We start from the raw sequence: 17,281 nt of genomic DNA on the forward strand, positions 1-17,281 counted from the left end.
GCCCGGGGCCCAGACCCGCCCCCCAGTTCAGCCCCCTGCGCATGCTCCTGCCAAGGCCCAGGCCACCTCCTCAGCCCACCCCCCTGGGCACACCCGCCCCCCACCCAGGCCGAGACCTGCTCCCGAGGCCACGCCCATGAGCACACTTCCGCCCAGACCCAGGCCTTCTCCCTAGTGCACCCTACTGGGAACACTCCTGCCAAAGCCCAGACCTTCTCCTCCACCCACCCCTCTGAGCACGTCCCACCTCAGGCCCAGACTTGCTTCACATTCCACTCCCCTGAGCACACCACCCCCCAGGCCCAGACCCCTTCCCCAGCCCTCACCCCTGAGCACAGCCCTGCCCAGGTCCATGGCCCTGAGCATACCTCAGCCCATACCCCAGCCCAGGCCCAAGACCAGGACACCTCACATGCCTCAGCCCAGTCCCTGGGCCAAACTTCTGTCTGCACCCTGACCCATGCTCATCTGACCTATATCCATGCCAACACTCTGGTCCCTCTCCCAACTTCTGCCCCTGCTACTACTCCTGCCCTAGCCCCTACACCAGCCCCTGTCCCGATCTCTGCCACAACCTCTGTCCCAGGGCTGGGCATGGCCCTGACAAACACTCAAGTCCCGTCCACCACCCCTACGCCCATCCTAGGTTCTATTCCCTCTACCTTGTCTGCCTTTAGCCAAGGCCTCTCCTCCGGCCATGTGGTCTACCATGACCGCAGGGTAAAGCAGAACTTATTCCATGTGTGTCTGCCTCAGAACTCTGGGTATTCCAGAAAGAACTTGCTGCTGGATGCCGCCTCAGTGTGGATGGGTTGGTACCCCCTCCAGGCCCCAAGAGGGGCATGGTCTGGTGAGCTCTGGTACAGCAGAGCAAACACTGAAGCAATGTAGTAGGGACAGTGCCAAGTCCTCCACAGGATCCATACTGGGTTACCTGGAGTTGGGGAATATGGAAGGGAAGACCTCAAATGATGCCAAAGACAAATTTGTACAGTCCAAGACCTTCCCTTACTGCAGCTTCCATCCTTGCAGTTCTGAGAAGAGAAACACAGACCCCCAGACTCCAGTCTACCCCACATTCCTGGTGTACTCCAAGGATGCTGCACCTTCTCAACCTTGCTTCCATTCTCCAACCAGTGCCCAGAGCTCACCATGCACCATGCCTCCACCATGCACTCTTTCTCTGCCTCTTGTTTCTCCCAGATCCTTTGTCCTTCAACACAGCAACCACCAGAAGCCCTCCACCTTAATACAACCCCCCACCTTTCCCCCAACCTCCAAGTCTCCTCAGTCTGTCCTCTCTTCCCAGGGCCCCATCCCTCCCCAGTTATCCACTACTTCCCAAACCCCAAACCAGCCCCAACCCCCTGAACTTCATGAGAGTCTAGGCCTCAACCAAGGCTCTGTCCTCCAAAGGACCCCAGGCCCTTCAAAAGACTGTAGAGTTTTCAGAAATCCAGGCCTTACCCCAAATCCAAGCCTCCACAAGGACCCAGGCCTTATCCAAGACCCAGGCCTCCATAAGAACCCAGGCCTTACCCGAGACCCAGGTCTCCCCAAGAACCCAGGCCTTGCTCAAGATCCAGGCCTCCACAAGCTTCCAGGCCTTACCCAAGACCCTTACCTCTGCAAGAATCCAAGCCTTTCCCACGACTCTGATCTTCAGAAGAATCCAGTCATTACCCAAGATTCTGGCTCCCAGAAGAGCTTAGGTTCTACTCGAGATAGACGTTTCTTTATACACCTATATCTCACCCAACCCTCTGGTCTCCATGAGAACATACCATTTCTCCAAACTTCTGACATTCAGAGGAGCTCAGGCTTTATGCATTATTCTGAAGTCTATAGGAATCTGGAACGAAAGCAAGAGACTGTACTGTATAAAAGTCAAGAGTTCTCCCAAAAAACTGGCTTCCATAATAGCCCACACCCTTCTCAAGATTCTGGATGTGACAAGAGTACAGGTAATGCCCAAGATTCAGGAGTCTCTAGGAGTCCAGACTTTACCCAAGATTCTGGGCCAGAGAAGCGTCCATACCTTGCCCAAGACTCTGGAGCCAACAAGAGCTCAGGCCTTTGCCAGGAATCTGAAGAGCCCAGGCCTTGTGCAAACCCCTCGCCTCCATAAGGGCTCAAGCCTTACCCGAGACTCAGGAGACTACAAGAATCCAGGTCTTACCCAAGATTCTTGAGTCTGCAGGAGCCAAGGCCTTACTCAAGATTCTGACCTCCGTAAGTATCCAGGCCTTACCCAAGCCACTGAAGTCAAAAGGAGATGTGGCCTTACCCAAGATGCTGGAAATTACAGGAGCTCAGAACATACCCATGTCCCTAACTAACACAAGTACTCAGGAATTAATCGTGATGCTGGCCCCCATAAGGGTCCAGCCCTTACTCAAGACTCTGGCTTATTCAAGAGATCAGGCCTCCATAACAACTCATGCCTTATCCCAAACCCTGGCCTCCACAAGAACCATCTGGAACTGACTCTGTCCAAGTTTTGGGCCCACATCAGACCCGAAAGTCATTTATATCTGAGGCAGTTCCTCGAAAGGAGGATGCTGGGCAGCACATACCATGGACTTCTGTCTCACCCAGTCAGAACTCCTGCTCTCCCAGGGCTCAGGTGGTCTACAATGACCTGCAAATCTTCTCAGAAGTACCTGTACTGATTGAGCTCCAATCACCCTCCCGGCAAGCAGGCAGCCAAGACTGGGTGTACCACAGTTCCTCCAGCCTGCCAGAACTATTGCCAGATGTCTACGCCTCCCAAAACCAGCTGGAAGCCCTACTGTCCTGGGTCAGGCACCTGGCTAGGACATGTGGTCTTTGACGCCCGCCAGAGACAGTTCAGAGCAGGCAGGGACAAGTGCGAAGCTCTGTCTCCCAGGCGCCTTCACTGAGAGACATCCAACAACTCACCGGAGACCATCAAGGAGTGGGGATATCAGTGTGTGATGAGCAACTTAGAAAAAGAGGGGACAGATATGCATGAGGAATAAAGAGACAAGAGAAGTGTTCTGTGGGTGGTTGAGGACATCCACCCCAGCCCAATTCCACAGGACCTGATGAGGACCTAAAGTATCCCTGCTTTCCCTCCATCGCTGTCTAGCTAAATCCGTTATCCCCAAGGCCCGAGAGCTGCACTGTCAATTACAGTAGCCACTAGCCAAATGCCTATTGGAATGTAAATTAGTTAAAATTAAGGAAAATTAATTCTGTTAAAAATTAAGTTAAAATGTTAAAAATTCTCTTCCTCAGGGAACAGAATTTCCCTGGCATCCAATTCTGTTCCCTGGTGGTCCAGTTGTTGGGACTTGGCGCTTTCCCTGCTGTGGCTGGGGTTCAATCCCTGGTCGGGGAACTCAGACCCCGCAAGCTTCATGGCTTGGCCAAAAAAAAAAAAAAATTCTGTTCCTCAGTGCCATGACCTTCTAAGGGCTCAGTAGGCACATGGAGCTAGTGGCTACTGCACTGGACGGCACAGATTTAGAACATTTGCATCATCATGGAAAATGCTATTGCAGAGCAGTGCTTTAGAGTTTAGAGCAATTTTCCTTTCCCTGTCACCCACCCCCAGCATCTTAAAGCTCCCCCAGAGACCAGCGAACTTTGCTCTTTTTAGGGTGGTTCAGAAGCCACCCTCTAGGGAGGAGGTAAGATGTGGGGCTGGACACCTAGTGCCTGATTTCCCCAGACTGTGAGAAGAGCCCAGGCTTCAGTTTTCCTCATCTGGTCTCTTGGTTCATGACCAGATGTACGGAAACTTGCCTCCCCCGTTCTGGGCTGTGTTTGGGGCTCTTGGTTACTGAGGAAGAAGACCTCTCTTTGTCAGTGACTAGGAAACCTTGTGTTTTAGGCTCCCCAAATTGAGCCCTGGATTCTGAGGGTCCCCTCCTTCATAGGCCTCTAGATATTTCGAGGTGTCTCCACTTAATTTTCTTGCCCATGGACTTAGGCCTAGTTCACTGGGGAGACAGACCCCTAGGAAAAAGGAATGTTAGAAATCCTGGTCCAGTATGCATTGGTCTAATCTGTGAGCGTGTCTCTGGTGTCCTATCTTTCTGTCCTATTATTCTGATTCCTAGGTTCATCCTGGACTTAAGCTGTGTCCATGATAGCACTGGTTGCTGAAAGCCATTTCCTTCCCCTGATAATTTTTCATTGCCCTGCCCTAGCCCAGCTGGCGTTTCCTCTGGACTTGATTTTCAGTCCTGATAACTCTTCTGTATACACACATAAACTGCGAGATTCCAAAGTGTTTTCCCTGACACCACTTGTGTGTCTGAGGTGGGCAACACTAATATGTCCCTTCCCTGAGTCAGATGTCCATCCCTGTGTCACTACATGCACGCTATCGGTGTGTTCCTGCCTAACGTTACCACCACCGATTCCAAGGAGATACGTCCCAGCTGGAGAGCCCATTTCCAACAGCTCTCTGGCTGAGCTCTGAACTTGGACAAGTCATGTGCAACCTTTCTAGGCTTGCAGTCTCATCTCTAAACTGAAGTTATAATTGCATGCAAGAACCCTTCTAGATTTAAATGACCAGGGCTCCTCTACTCCCAAGTGAGATGTAGAGTCCCCTATTTCTCTGCATTCCCTAGTGTATGTCCCTCATTATTGTTTGCTATTCAGATCCATCCTATTAGGCCTCTGTTCTAACCCCAAGGAGTGTTTGTGCGCTTTACCTGGCCTTGTAAAGACACAGAATAGTTTATCATAAAGACACAGAATAGTTTATCATAAAGACACAGAATAGCTTACCTCCATAGAAACTACAACTTCCATCAGGCACTACTTCAATGGAACAGGAAAGGATGTGGGGGCGTGGCCCCAACGCCCTGGTAGCTTTGAAGACAAACTACAACTCCCAGGATAGCCACGAGATCTCTGCCCAGCGAAAGGAGTGACTGAACTCTGACTGGAGGCCGGGCTGGTCCGGAACCACCCCCACAGTCTCCAGAAAGGGGCGTGGTTATAATTTAAGGGCGTGGCCTTACAGGCAGCAGGAAGAATTTACCTGTTGAATCTTCCTATCCATTCTCTTCCCAGCCTTTTTAGCTAACCCTAAGAGGGAAGCTGCAAACCACTAGCCTCTTCTGAAAAAGAGGTAAGGGGACGTAGACAAGGGGCAGCGAAGGAGGCTATTGCATTCCTTAGGAGGGGCCAAACAGCTACTTTCTACCTGCTGAGTCAGGTGAACCGTTCCATGGGGGCGGGGACCAGCATATGAGAAAAGGGCAAGGACGGAGGAGGTATTTATTTGTTCTCTTTCAAGACTAAATTTAGGGCCCTTCGTCTGCAGACCCATTGGCGGACCGTGTCTTGGGAACCCTCTTGGTCTCTGGAAGAGCCAAGAACGGGGGTCAGTTTTCCGCAGCAAAAGGTAAGGCCCGTCTGGGCTTCCTCCCGTTTGTGTATTTCCTAGCCCCCAAACGACAGAGCCATATGGCTTCCGCGGTCTGGGGGAGTGCTCCCTGGTGGGGCCCACCGCCCCCAGCCCCAGCCCGGCCGCTCACGGACATCGACTTCTGCTCTGGGGCGCAGCTGCAAGAACTAACCCAGCTGATCCAGGAGCTGGGTGTGCAGGCGAGCTGGAGTGAAGGTCCCAAGCCAGGACCAGATCTCCTCCAGGCCAAGGACTTTGTTTTCTCTTTGCTTGCTAAGTAACCCTCCCAGCCTTCGGGAACTTGCAGCTCTCAGCTCCGCCTCACCCCGCCCCGGCTCTGGATCACGACTTTACGATCCCTTCTCTTTCCTTAGGTCTCGTTCACCGCCGGGACCCTCGCTTTCCTCCTCAGGCAGAGCTCCTGCTGCTTCGTTGCGGGATTCGCGAGGGCTCCCTGGATCTGGGGCCTGCGCCTCTAGGTCCCTACGCTCAGGGACCTCACTACGACGCCGGCTTCACACTCCTGGTGCCCGTGCTTTCGCTAGATGGCACTGGGCAGGAGCTGCAACCGGACGTGGGATCGTGTTACACATGGCTCTTCCTCCCAGAGCAGGTACGCGGAACCTCGGTCCGGGAGGCATGGCAGGATTGCCTAGGACCCCCACTCCCAGGAGGACGTGATTCGATCCACCCAGCCCAAAGCAAAGAAACTCCCAAGGATCCGCAAATCTCCGTGGACCAGCTACATGTCACTGAGCCTGAGGCACACGAGTCTTTGGAAAACTCACCTAGTAATGCTTCAGTGCCAGAGTTGCCTCAACAAGACGTAACCGACGTTGGCTTTCCCTCACCACTGAAAAAAACGAATGGTGACGTCACCAAAGCAACCGACGTTAGCCCAGTGCCACAGCCATTGGCGGCTCCGGAGGCATGGCCCACATTGTGCCCCGCCCAGGTGGCTGCCTGGTTCTCTGTTTCGCTGGCTGCGGTCACTGAGTCCCCGTTTCCGGTTCCGGGTGCCCCGCGCTTGGTCCACGCAGCCCGCCACGCGGGGCTCACCACCATCCTCCTGGGTACGACCGGGCCCCCGCGCCGCCTCCTGCTTTTCGACTTGATCCCCGTGGTGTCTGTGGCCGGCTGGCCCCAGGGGCCTCGGAGCCACTCGTGGGCCGGCCCGCTGGCCTCGGAGTCGTCTTCCTTCTACCTGGTGCCCGGCGGCGGCGGCGGCACAGAGCGGCCGGACGCCTCCGGCTGGCAGCTCTGCTTCGCCCGCCAAGAGCTGGCGCTCAAGACGCGCATATCCGTTCCCCTGCTGCAAGCGCACGCGGCGGCTCAGGCGCTGCTGCGCCCTCTGGTGGCCAGGACTAGGGTCGCGGCGCCCTACCTCCTGCGGACGTTGCTCTACGGGGCGTGTGAGCGGCTGCCCGCGCCCTCTCTGGCGCGAGCCGAGAACGCGGGCGCCTGCTGCCTCGGGCTGCTGGATGAGCTGGGCCGGGTGCTCGAGGCCGGGACGCTGCCCCACTATTTTCTGAGTGGCCAGAAGCTCCGTGCGGGGTACGGCTCCGCTTCGCTGCTCGGGGCGTTGGCCCTGCTTCGCAGGGACCCTGCCCGCGCCCTGCGCGCCGCTGTGGAAGAGGCCAAGGCTGCACGCAAGGGGGGCGGCTTAGCCGGCGTGGGAGGCGGGGCCCATTAAAGGCGCTGTTCCTACTAACCTGGAATGTGCGTCTGTTGGCCAGCGGGTTGTGGAGGGGACTGCTCTCCCCTCACCTGGGAGACAGGCTGAGCCCTTTGGGCCTGAAGAGCCCGTTCTAGAAGGCCTCCTCGTCGGTTCCTCCGCTTCCTCCCCCCCTCCTCCCGCCCCATCCCTGGCACAGGTCGTTCCATTCTGGCCTCTCCACTTTCCAAATCTGTGGCCAGCACCCCTCCCACTCCGGTGCAGCCTCTGGCATCCATCTCCCGCCTGTTCTTATGGTCTTTTCTCTTAGGAGTCAATAGGGATGGGGGTAATATATTTGCTGAAAGAACGTGTAAAGGAGAAAGGTATGGAGACCAGGGACTGACCAATTTGTCTCACACAAAAGCAGAGACATTAAGGAGGCCGGATTTCACCCCAGGCTAGACCTCACCACCACCGCTATCTCTTCAGTTATTCCCCCCACCTTCCTCATCCAGTTCTGTCCTCCATCCCGGGCAGTAGGGTCCCTTTCTCCATTCTCGGGGCATCCGCCATTCCATCTATCTAAGCCCAACCTCTCCCCCCATCCAGAGTTCCATTCAGTGAAGTCGCCTCCTTGTCCCTCCTCCTCTGAACCCGGAGACATGCGAGACATGCGGCCTTGCCTCGGCTCCGCCTGTCTCTAAGACCGTCGCCACTCCCTGCCTCCAAGGAACCCCGGGGTTCCGCCCGCCCAGCTTCACCTCCCCCTCTTTCCCGGCGTCTCCGCCTCCTGCCCCGCCCCCGGACCGGCTCTCGGGGGAGGGGAAGCCGCTGTCGCTGCCGCCGCCTCAGCTTCCCACAGCCGCTACCGCTGCCGCCGCTGCCGCCGCTCCGCTTGGTCCAGCCGCCAGGCCCAGTGCTCACTTCGCCAGACCAGGGCTCTCTGCGGAGACACTCTCACTCCTTCCTGGGGTCCGGGACGTCTAGCCGGGCGTGGGGGGAAGCTCCGCTTGTGGGGTACAGGGAGGGAGGAGCCTGGAACCGGAGCCAGCGCCAGCCGTCCCCGGATCGACAAGAGAGGACAGGTTGAGGGGCGTCGGGGAAGGAAGAGGGGGCGCTATAGGCAGTCCCAGGGAGGACAAGGAAGCCCTGTCGCAGAAAGCTCTGATGCGCTCTGACTTATAGCGGGTCTGTTCACATTTGGGGACCCGTGACAACGTGGGTGCACTCCTCTCTCGGGGGGCTGGTTGGATTGGAGGGCGTGGGATCTAAACAGCACCAGCTGTCCCCGAGGAAATTAGGGGCTGCCAGAAAAAAAGAAAAAAGCCAAAAACCTATGCTCCTTATTCCGAGGTGACACAGGGCCCTCCAGACAACCACCTGGTGTAACCACTAGGAAGGGCGGATTTGGAGGTGACTTCAAAAGGAGTGGATGGTAACAAGGTGAGGAAAGGGGCTCAGCAGCTGGAATGCTGTGCCACTAGAAATGGGGGTGACTTGGTAAAAAGCGGTATCGTCCAGAGACAGGGTCTGGGAACCTCTTCTTGCTGATTGGCGACAGTCTGGATATTTCAAGGCATACTTTTTTGGGGATTTCAGTGAAAAAAGTGGGGGATTCTTCAATTAGAGGGTGGCAAAAGAAAAGACACCAAGGTTGGGTTCTTCCTAGACACTGGCAGCACCCCAGCAGGGGTGGGGTGAGCTAATATCCCCAAAGCTAAGGACCCACACCCTTAAAATTACAAGAGTGGCTTTGGCAGGAGTGCACGGCCCAGAAATAGGGTGGAAAGGTGCCTGGGGATATTGGAACCACATCCTGGAAACTTTGAGGGTCTTGGCTTTGGGATAGTGTTAGTGGGGGACAGGGACACTGGAGATCAGAGAAGGGGGAGTTTTCTGTGGGGGGCAAAGGTCGAGGGTGGGGTCAACTGACAGGTACATAGGCTGCTGGGTCTGGCGAAGCTAGCAAGAGGCCCAAGGGTGGGAGCTGGTGCCTGGGGTGGGGGTCGTCTAGGGCTTATCCTCAGGTCCCGTGGGTGAGGCGGCGAGTCGGACCGCAGAGTCAAGAGCATGTCCTGGTGAGCTAGCGGGCTTCTCCGGGGTGGCCCAGCGCGCTCCGGGAGCCTGCCGGTTTTGGGGTGTCTCCTCCCGGGGCGCCATGGCGGCACTGGCCAGCAGCCTGATCCGGCAGAAGCGGGAGGTCCACGAGCCCGGGGGCAGCCGGCCCGTGTCGGCGCAGCGGCGCGTGTGTCCCCGCGGCACCAAGTCCCTTTGCCAGAAGCAGCTCCTCATCCTGCTGTCCAAGGTGCGACTGTGCGGGGGGGGTCGGCGCGCGCGACCGGACCGCTGCCCGGGTGAGTGGCTGGGGTAGGGTCTCCGGGCCGGGGGTCTCTCTGCCTGGGAGGTTGAGGCCAGGGACTTGGAAGAGTGGGGCCCGACTGACGGGGACTGCCCGAAAGTGAAAGGGGGTGGGCCTGGACCACAAACCCTCGGCCAGACGATGCCTCAGTTTCCGTTGTCTCGCGTCCATAACCCCGAGTCTCCTCGCTTTTGAGGGCAAGGGGAAGGCTTGAGGGGCTAAGCCTGGTGCCCCGAAGCCTGGAAGCTCCCGCTCGCCCCCCCCTCCCAACACAGGAGTCCCCACCCCCACCATCCTCTGACTACGTGCCCTCTCTCTCAATGAGATATTCTTTCAATGCCGAGCGGAGGGGCCTGGGGGTTCCGGAAGCCTGGGTTACCGCGAGGGTTTCTGCGGCTCCGGAAGCCCCGCCCCCGCCCCGGTTCTCCCGCTCCTCCGAGCCTTGGCTCCGTTCTTCCTCGCCGAGCTTGCCTGGCTCGGTACCAATCTCCCCAGCTCTCCCCCGGGTGTCCTTGCAGCTACCTCGCGAGTCCGCCCCTCTGTGCGCCCTCCTCCCGTGACGTGCACTTCAAGAAGGGAGCTGGGCACTCCCCAATGACCGCCTACGCGGCTCAGAAATCGGGCCCCACGGGCTCAGGAGACCCTCTGCCGCGAGGAACTCAGACACACTACACGGCTGGATACCCGCACGGAGACTGGCGGTCGTACCACCTACGAGGGGGTACCGGGAACTCGGCCGCAAGCGCCAGGCAAAGAGAGTTGTGAAGGTTAGCCTGTGGTCCCCGTCCCGGTGCGACAGGCGGGAAGTCCCTCTGGCCTCGCTCCCGTCCGCTCTCAGCTCCCCTAGGGGGAGACCCTCCCACCCCGCCGCTGGCGTCCTCCTCCCCCCGCCGCCGGCCCTCCGCAGTGGTAGGTCAGCAGCCCACCCTTTGTGTGGGACCCAGCCCCACGTGAGTCAGCCTGCCTCACCAGCTCCCTGGCCCCCTCCCCCATTTCCTTGGTTTAGTTACGAATATCCCCCATCCCAGGCGGGTTACCTGGCTGAAGGGGAGAGGCTGAGCCTCAGGGAGGGCTGGGCCCCCGCGAGCCAGCAGACAGACAGACAGACAGACAGATGGGTCAGTGTCAGACAGGCTGGCGGTGGGCCAAGGCGAGGCCCGCGCGAAGCGAGCGGCAGCTGCAGCAGCAGGTGCTGAGTCAGCGTCAGGTCCAGTCCCACCCCCACTCCTGAGGGTGCGACCCTACCCTGGGGTCACCTTAATGCCCCCCACATTCGCAAACACACTGCCCTTTCAGCAGCTCTGCCTGTCTCCCTCTGTCCTCTGCGTTTCCATATATCTCTCCCTTTCCTCTTCCTTCTTCTCCCCTCCCCCCATTCTGGTTGAGCTGTAGAGTAGGAATTAAGCCTTTAAATAAATTTCAATCAATTAAACTGAAAGCTGGTTAGAGGAAGCAGAAGGGACCCACACCCCAGCATCCTCTGGAGTCAAAGAGAGGTGGGAGAGAGCTTGCTTAGAGGGTCAGGGAGCTGGGGCCCTGGGACCCTCTTCCTTCCCTCCATCCTCCTTTCTTTCTCTCCTCTGATCCCGCCAAGTGTAGCAATGTTTCTGGGAACAGAGATGTCATGTTCCAAGATGAATGTCTCTCTCTCCAGAGCCTCAGCTCAAAGGCATTGTCACCAAACTGTTCTGCCGCCAGGGTTTTTACCTCCAGGCGAATCCCGATGGGAGCATCCAGGGCACCCCAGAGGACACCAGCTCTTTCAGTGAGAGGGGAATCCAGCTACTGGGTGGGAAGGGGGAGCGCAGGCATAGGAGATGACCGTCCTATTGTGGCTTCAGGTTCTGTTGTTTTCAGTCTGGCTCTTTGACCCCGCAAAGGAAGAAGTAGAACTAGGACCATAATTGAGGGGGGGCTCAGATGGGGATTGGAGGCTTGGGGTACCGATACCCTTCTCTCCACCCCCAGCCCACTTCAACCTGATCCCTGTGGGGCTCTGTGTAGTCACCATCCAGAGTGCCAAGCTGGGTCACTACGTGGCCATGAATGCTGAGGGGCTGCTCTACAGCTCGGTGAGACAAGGGGGCAGAGTGGCCTGGAGTCAGGGGACTCCCCTAGCTACAACCTTCCCAGCTACAGATATTTTGCAACTCAGGGATTCCTCTCCCTCCAGCTCTTGCCGACACCCTGTCCTCACTGCCCGCTCCAAGCACCTCCTGTAGCCTCCCTCCAATCCCTTCTCCTCCAATAGCCTCCTAAATACCCCCAGGCTCTTTGAATGTCCAACTCTTTCAACCTTTTAGGACCCCTGTGTCTTCTCCAACCTCCTCTAGACCTCATTATTACTCACTTCCCCAGAGTCATTCAGGATGCTGGGGAAGGATTCAGGAACTCCTCCAAGCAGAAATTCCCTCCAGGTGCCCTGGATGGTGAGAGGTTGGGAGTAGAGCAGAGAGAAGTTATCTTCTTATCCCAGGCCCCCAGAAGTCTAGTTCCCGGCCCTCGGGGGCCACCAGACTCTTCCTCATCCTCCCTTTCTCCCAGTTCCTGTGTGGACTCAGAAGTTGGCTCTGCCAGTCTCAAACATATGGATTATATCCTGCCTTGTTCTTCCCAGGGCTCCCTTCTGTTCAGTGATGTGTCCTTTTGTGTTTCTGTCTGTGTGTGCCTTTCTGGGTCTTTGTCTCCTCAGCCACATTTCACAGCTGAGTGACGCTTTAAGGAGTGCGTCTTTGAGAATTACTATGTCCTGTACGCCTCTGCTCTCTATCGCCAGCGTCGTTCTGGCCGGGCCTGGTACATGGGCCTGGACAAGGAGGGCCGAGTCATGAAGGGAAATCGAGTCAAGAAGACCAAGGCAGCCGCCCACTTTGTGCCCAAGCTCCTGGAGGGTGAGTATGGACCCCCAGGGAAGAGGTGGACCACATGGGACGGTGTTGACCTTGACATGGACATTTAGTGACACACAGCTAAGGGGCTGTAAGTGTTTTAAGAGGACACATGCTATGACAGATCAATCCAGGAAGGCTTTGGCCTTTGGAGGTTTGGGAAGCTCTCCTTCTGTGGGTTCCCAGCGGAGCAGTGTAGGGGAAGGGAGCCCTTCCGAATGATCACATGTGACAGTTTTTTCCAAATGTTTAACTATTACATTACATAGCTTGCTGGTTTTCCAGCCCCCTATAGTAGTTACTTCCCTGCCTGCCACTCAGCCCCAAAGCCAAAACCACACATTTTATTCTTTGGGTAGCACAGCACCCCACTGCTAGGTACTAGTTTCCATATTGGTCAGCTTTCACTACCATAATAACCCCCCAACTCATTCCCCAAATCGGTGGCTTATAACAAGAAACATTCCTTTTGCTCTCAAGTCTGCAGGTCAGTTGCATCTCTGTTCCAACCTGTGGGTCAGGTCCTTGCCCCATGTCTTCCCACTCCTGGGCTCAGGCTAAAGGAACAGCTCTTGTTTAGGATATGTCATTCTCCTGGCAGAGGATCCAGGAAAAATAAACTTGCAATGCTTTTAAAGCTTCTGCTAAGCTATGACACATGTCCTATCTGCTCACATTCTGTTGGCTCAAGGAAGTTACATGGCCAAGCACAAAGCCAGTGATGTAGGGCAATACATTCTGAATCATTTTAAACAAGAATAGAGTCTCTCACAGATATCAAGGAGCTCTTGATACATTCTTATATAATCCTTTGTTAAGATGTGGATTGCCATATAGTCTACGATTTGTAGCTTATTTTCTTTCTTTTTTTCTTCTTTCTTTCTTTATTTGGCTGTGCCGGTCTTAGTTGCAGCATGCAGGATCTAGTTCCCTGACCAGGGATCGAACCCAGGCCTGCTGCACTGGGAGCGTGGAGTCTTAACCACTGAACCACCAGGGAAGTACCTGTAGCTTATTTTCAAGTTGTCTTTTTAAGAAAGAAAACTCTTAATTGTAATACAGAAAATGTATCATTCTTTTCTTTTAGAGTCAACATTTTTGTATCTTGTTTAAGAAATCTTTCCCTTCCCCAAAGTTCAAAAGATATTTCTATTAAAGTTTTCTATTAAAATTTTCAGGGGCGTATTTTTTTTTAAGAAGATGTTGGGGGTAGGAGTTTATTAATTAATTTATTTATTTTGGCTGTGTTGGATCTTCGTTTCTGTGTGAGGGCTTTCTCTAGTTGAGGCAAGCGGGGACCATCTTCACCGCAGTGCGCGGGCCTCTCACTGTCGCAGCCTCTCTTGTTGCGGAGCACAGGCTCCAGACGCGCAGGCTCAGTAGTTGTGGCTCACGGGCCTAGTTGCTCCGCGGCACGTGGGATCCTCCAGACCAGGGATCGAACCCGTGTCCCCTGCATTAGCAGGCAGACTCTCAACCACTGTGTCCACCAGGGAAGCCCCAGGGGCGTATTTTTAACATTTAACCATCTGCAGTTGATTTTGCATATGGTGTAACGTAAGCATCCAATTTAATCTTCTCTTCCATATGGACTGCCATTTTTCCAGGCCTAATTTTTGAATTGATGTGACGTACAAGCCATATCACATACCATAACATCATACATACGTGGTTCTGTTTATGGACTTTCTTTTATTGGTCACCTACTTTATCACTGCATTGACCGTAATGAGCCATGGTATCTGGTTAAGAAAGGCTCCCCTCTCTTTTTTTGTTGTTTTTTTTGTGTTTCAACCAGAAGTGTTCTGGCTATTTCACCCTTTTACTCTTTTATGTGAAGTTTGGAGCCATTTCAATCAAGTCCCAGGAAAATCTCTGTTGGGTACCAGTCTGTGCTCTTTACACGACCAGCTCATTGAACCCTCACCACTACCTGATGAAGGTCAGTGTTATTTTCCTCATACTACAGCTGAGATGCACAGAGATGGACTGCTGGCACACAGCTGCAAAGCAGTAGCTTCTTCTGCATGCCCCCAGCACCCAGCTCACCCAGGCAGCACAGTGGATACACTGATAAACCTGAGACCACAAAGCCTGGGTCATCTGCAGAGTCACTAGCAGTGCATGCTGTCACTTTGCTGAGGATCCCTGGTGACAGCAGAAACCATGCATGTTTCTAAGTTGACCATCTAAGTTTCTAAGTTGACCAACTAAGTCAGTTTCATTCTCATTGACTGAAAAACAAAACAAAAAACAAACAGGAAACTGACCCCTGGAGATAGTTCATATTGAAAAAGAAGGCAGGCTGGCAGTGGGTCTCCATAATAGAGGGGAAGATGTGTGTGTGTGTATGTGTGTGTGCGTGCGTGTGTGTTGGTATTCACATCAGAGCAAATGACTAGTATCTGGATTGTCTCATCAATTCCATATTTCAGTTCTTGAAAGAGCAGGTAATCTTATTACTAAGAAGATTAAGTCACTCAAGTTCTCTATCCTCTTAGTTCATGGGAGTGCTATTTAAGGCCCTTCATTTGCAAGGTTATTTTGAGCAAAATCTATGTAGAGCAAGTGGCCCTCCATACTGGGTCAGCAGCTTCAACGTCACTTGGCAGCTTGATAAAATGCAAATTCCTGGGCCCCACTCCAGTCCTACTGAGTCTTATCACAGGGTGTGAGGCCCAGTAACCTCTGTATCAACAAGAAACCCCCTCCAGGTGATTCTGGCGCTCCTGAAGGTTGAGGACCTCTGGTGTAGGGCATCCACCACAGCACCCAAAGCGGTCAGTTTTCAGTGAATGCTAACAAGTTCGGTCAAAGGTCACAGAGCTAGTTCATGGAAAGCCTAGACCTTACTTGGTCTCTGGCCCTACTGAATAACTTTTTTCACCAACTGGAGTCTTATCTCCAAGGATCAAGAGCTGCAAGGTCAGATATTTGTATTAAATGATCACCTGAAAATATTCAAGTTTAGGGCTTGGAAGAATAACAGAGGTGAGCCTTAGGCCTGTGAAGCACCATGGACAATTCTTAGCTTGTCATTTAAGACTCTTGTAGGTTGAGGCTGGGAGGCTGACCAAGTCCAATGTACACATGGCATTCTTAGAGATGCACATGTCTGTGTATACAGCCCCTCGAACATAGGAGTTGCTAAGGGTCCATTATCCGCGAGTGGGTTAAATCTTTACTGCAGTTGTCAGGCTGGCTTACATTGGGTTTTTTATATTACAGATAGCTTTGGGAACAGAAATCTTTATTATAACAACATTAAAGTAAACAAACAAAAAACCAAATCAATAATAGTCATATCTCTCTCAAAGAACTGTTCGTTTCTCACTTTCCATTGTTTAGCTCTTTGTAGACAAATCTTCATCTCATCCCATCCACAGTGAACTCCCAGTTTTGTGCTCTTTTTTTTCACTGACTTTATCATAAATATTTTCTGTGATGTTCCCTATTCTTCATAATTGTCATTGTGATGTGGCTGGAAAAGATTGCCTCAAACTGAGATAACGGGATTTAATTGTAGATATTTATCTGGCTACCACTATTTCCTAAGTAACTATGTTGTGGCTACTTTTCTATAAGTCAATTTTCTTCTTGTTGATGTTTTTCTTTAGATTAACTTCCTAGAAGTGGAATTACAGCAAAAGAGAGTATAAACACATCTGACTACTGGAGCGATAAGAAAGATGTTTCCAAAAAAGCGACCATTTCTTTGTTAGTGGCAATGTATAAAGACGCTTGTTTTATAAAAAGTAGTCCTCAGCATTGGATGTCATTATTCAACTCCCCTCCAACTTTTTTTTTTTTGCCAGTTTAGTGAGCATGTAAGTTTACCCTGTTATCGTTGCAATTTTCCTTTTTGTAAATCCTATATCCCTTCTTCCTTCCAAGACATCTGGTCAAACGGGCTTCAGAGAGAACTCATTTCAATTAGGGTGTACGTGTATGTGTGTGCATGCTGTGTAGCTATGGTTCTTTGTATCTGGATACATATAAGAGTCCGAGTATCTGACCGTCTCTGTGTGTGCATCCGCTTCCATGTTTATGCCTCAAAGAACAGACGTGTTGTGGAGTGTATATGTCTGGGTTCTGCTGCGGACCTTGTTTCTGAGAATGTATTCCTTGGAGTATGCTCATGTGTATGTGTGAATAAATGTAGCGTGGAATCGTGGAGGAGACGCAAGTAATGAAATCAAACACAGACCACTTGTGGCTTAACACAGTTCTCTCATCTGTACCTTCCGCATAGCTCTGCTAACATAGGGAACCAATTAATGAATTCCAAATAACAGTGAAATGTTTAGAAGAGTTGGGACGATTTGGAAAAAAGTGGACAGATCCTACAAGCCTCTAGTTTTCATGCAGAAAATAAATAAAGCTTCAGTGGGCTGGGACTTTGAAAACCATTTATCAAATGAGTGATACTGGGCAGTGATACATACCACCAACAAAAACCCCCGCCCATGCCTCCATGCTCTGTTCTCTCAGTCTAAAATGAAGATCGGAGCAAAGGATGCTTGTGAAAGTTAAATAAGATGATGCTCATAGAAGGTGCTCAGAAGACTGGTCCCCTGTAGGAAAAGGAGTGGAGGGGACCCAAGTCCCAGGCCTAGGCCCCAGTCTCTTCTCAGACTCTGAAATAGACAATGACGATTCCTAATTGTAAGTGTTGCCAAAGGTCTTCCCAAAATACTTTAACCAGAGCTAAAATCTTACACGTCATTGCTAAATACATGTAGTTTGGAGGTAGACCAAACTCTTCAAACCATGGGGTTTTTGATGAAAAGATAGTCAAAGGTCCTCATGGGTAGAGGGAGCTGGAAATCACTGACACAAATCTGTAGATTTCAAACTTCTAAAAAAAACCAATAGAACCACCCACCCCCAACCCTGTCAACACACACACACACTTTTATCCAAACAACTTTTACGGGGAACCCCAAGCTATGAACAGATGGGGGCAGGGGTCAGAGGCAGAGGAT

General features: G+C 53.0%; 1 protein-coding gene, 1 long non-coding RNA gene and 1 pseudogene across 2 annotated transcripts; 2 read left to right on the top strand and 1 right to left on the bottom strand.

The window, feature by feature from the left end:
- Positions 1-85: 85 nt before the first annotated feature.
- LOC117309718 (uncharacterized) lies at positions 86-6,318 on the bottom strand. The gene is made up of 3 exons (XR_004524034.2): positions 6,181-6,318; positions 1,625-1,852; positions 86-934 (listed from the first exon to the last, which is right to left on the bottom strand). It is a non-coding gene; the product is annotated as an uncharacterized lncRNA (long non-coding RNA).
- LOC117309716 (transmembrane protein 102-like) lies at positions 5,397-13,471 on the top strand. Its single transcript, XM_033848364.2, has 4 exons — positions 5,397-5,661; positions 5,763-10,175; positions 12,101-12,299; positions 13,204-13,471. The coding sequence occupies exons 1-2, from the start codon at positions 5,452-5,454 to the stop codon at positions 7,083-7,085; spliced, it is 1,533 nt and encodes a 510-aa protein (XP_033704255.1). The 5' UTR covers positions 5,397-5,451; the 3' UTR covers positions 7,086-10,175; positions 12,101-12,299; positions 13,204-13,471.
- Positions 10,182-13,471, top strand: LOC117309715 (fibroblast growth factor 11-like; annotated as a pseudogene).
- Positions 13,472-17,281: the final 3,810 nt, after the last annotated feature.

This window comes from Tursiops truncatus, chromosome 20 (assembly GCF_011762595.2).
Source record: "Tursiops truncatus isolate mTurTru1 chromosome 20, mTurTru1.mat.Y, whole genome shotgun sequence".
Classification (NCBI taxonomy): Eukaryota; Metazoa; Chordata; class Mammalia; order Artiodactyla; family Delphinidae; genus Tursiops; species Tursiops truncatus.

What these genes read in the sequence shown, in the direction of transcription:
- LOC117309716 (XM_033848364.2), top strand. Translation starts at nt 5,452, where the DNA reads ATGGCTTCCGCGGTCTGGGGGAGTGCTCCCTGGTGGGGCCCACCGCCC. An exon ending in AGGACTTTGTTTTCTCTTTG is followed by an intron (nt 5,662 to 5,762) that starts CTTGCTAAGTAA and finishes CCTTCTCTTTCC; the next exon opens with TTAGGTCTCGTTCACCGCCG.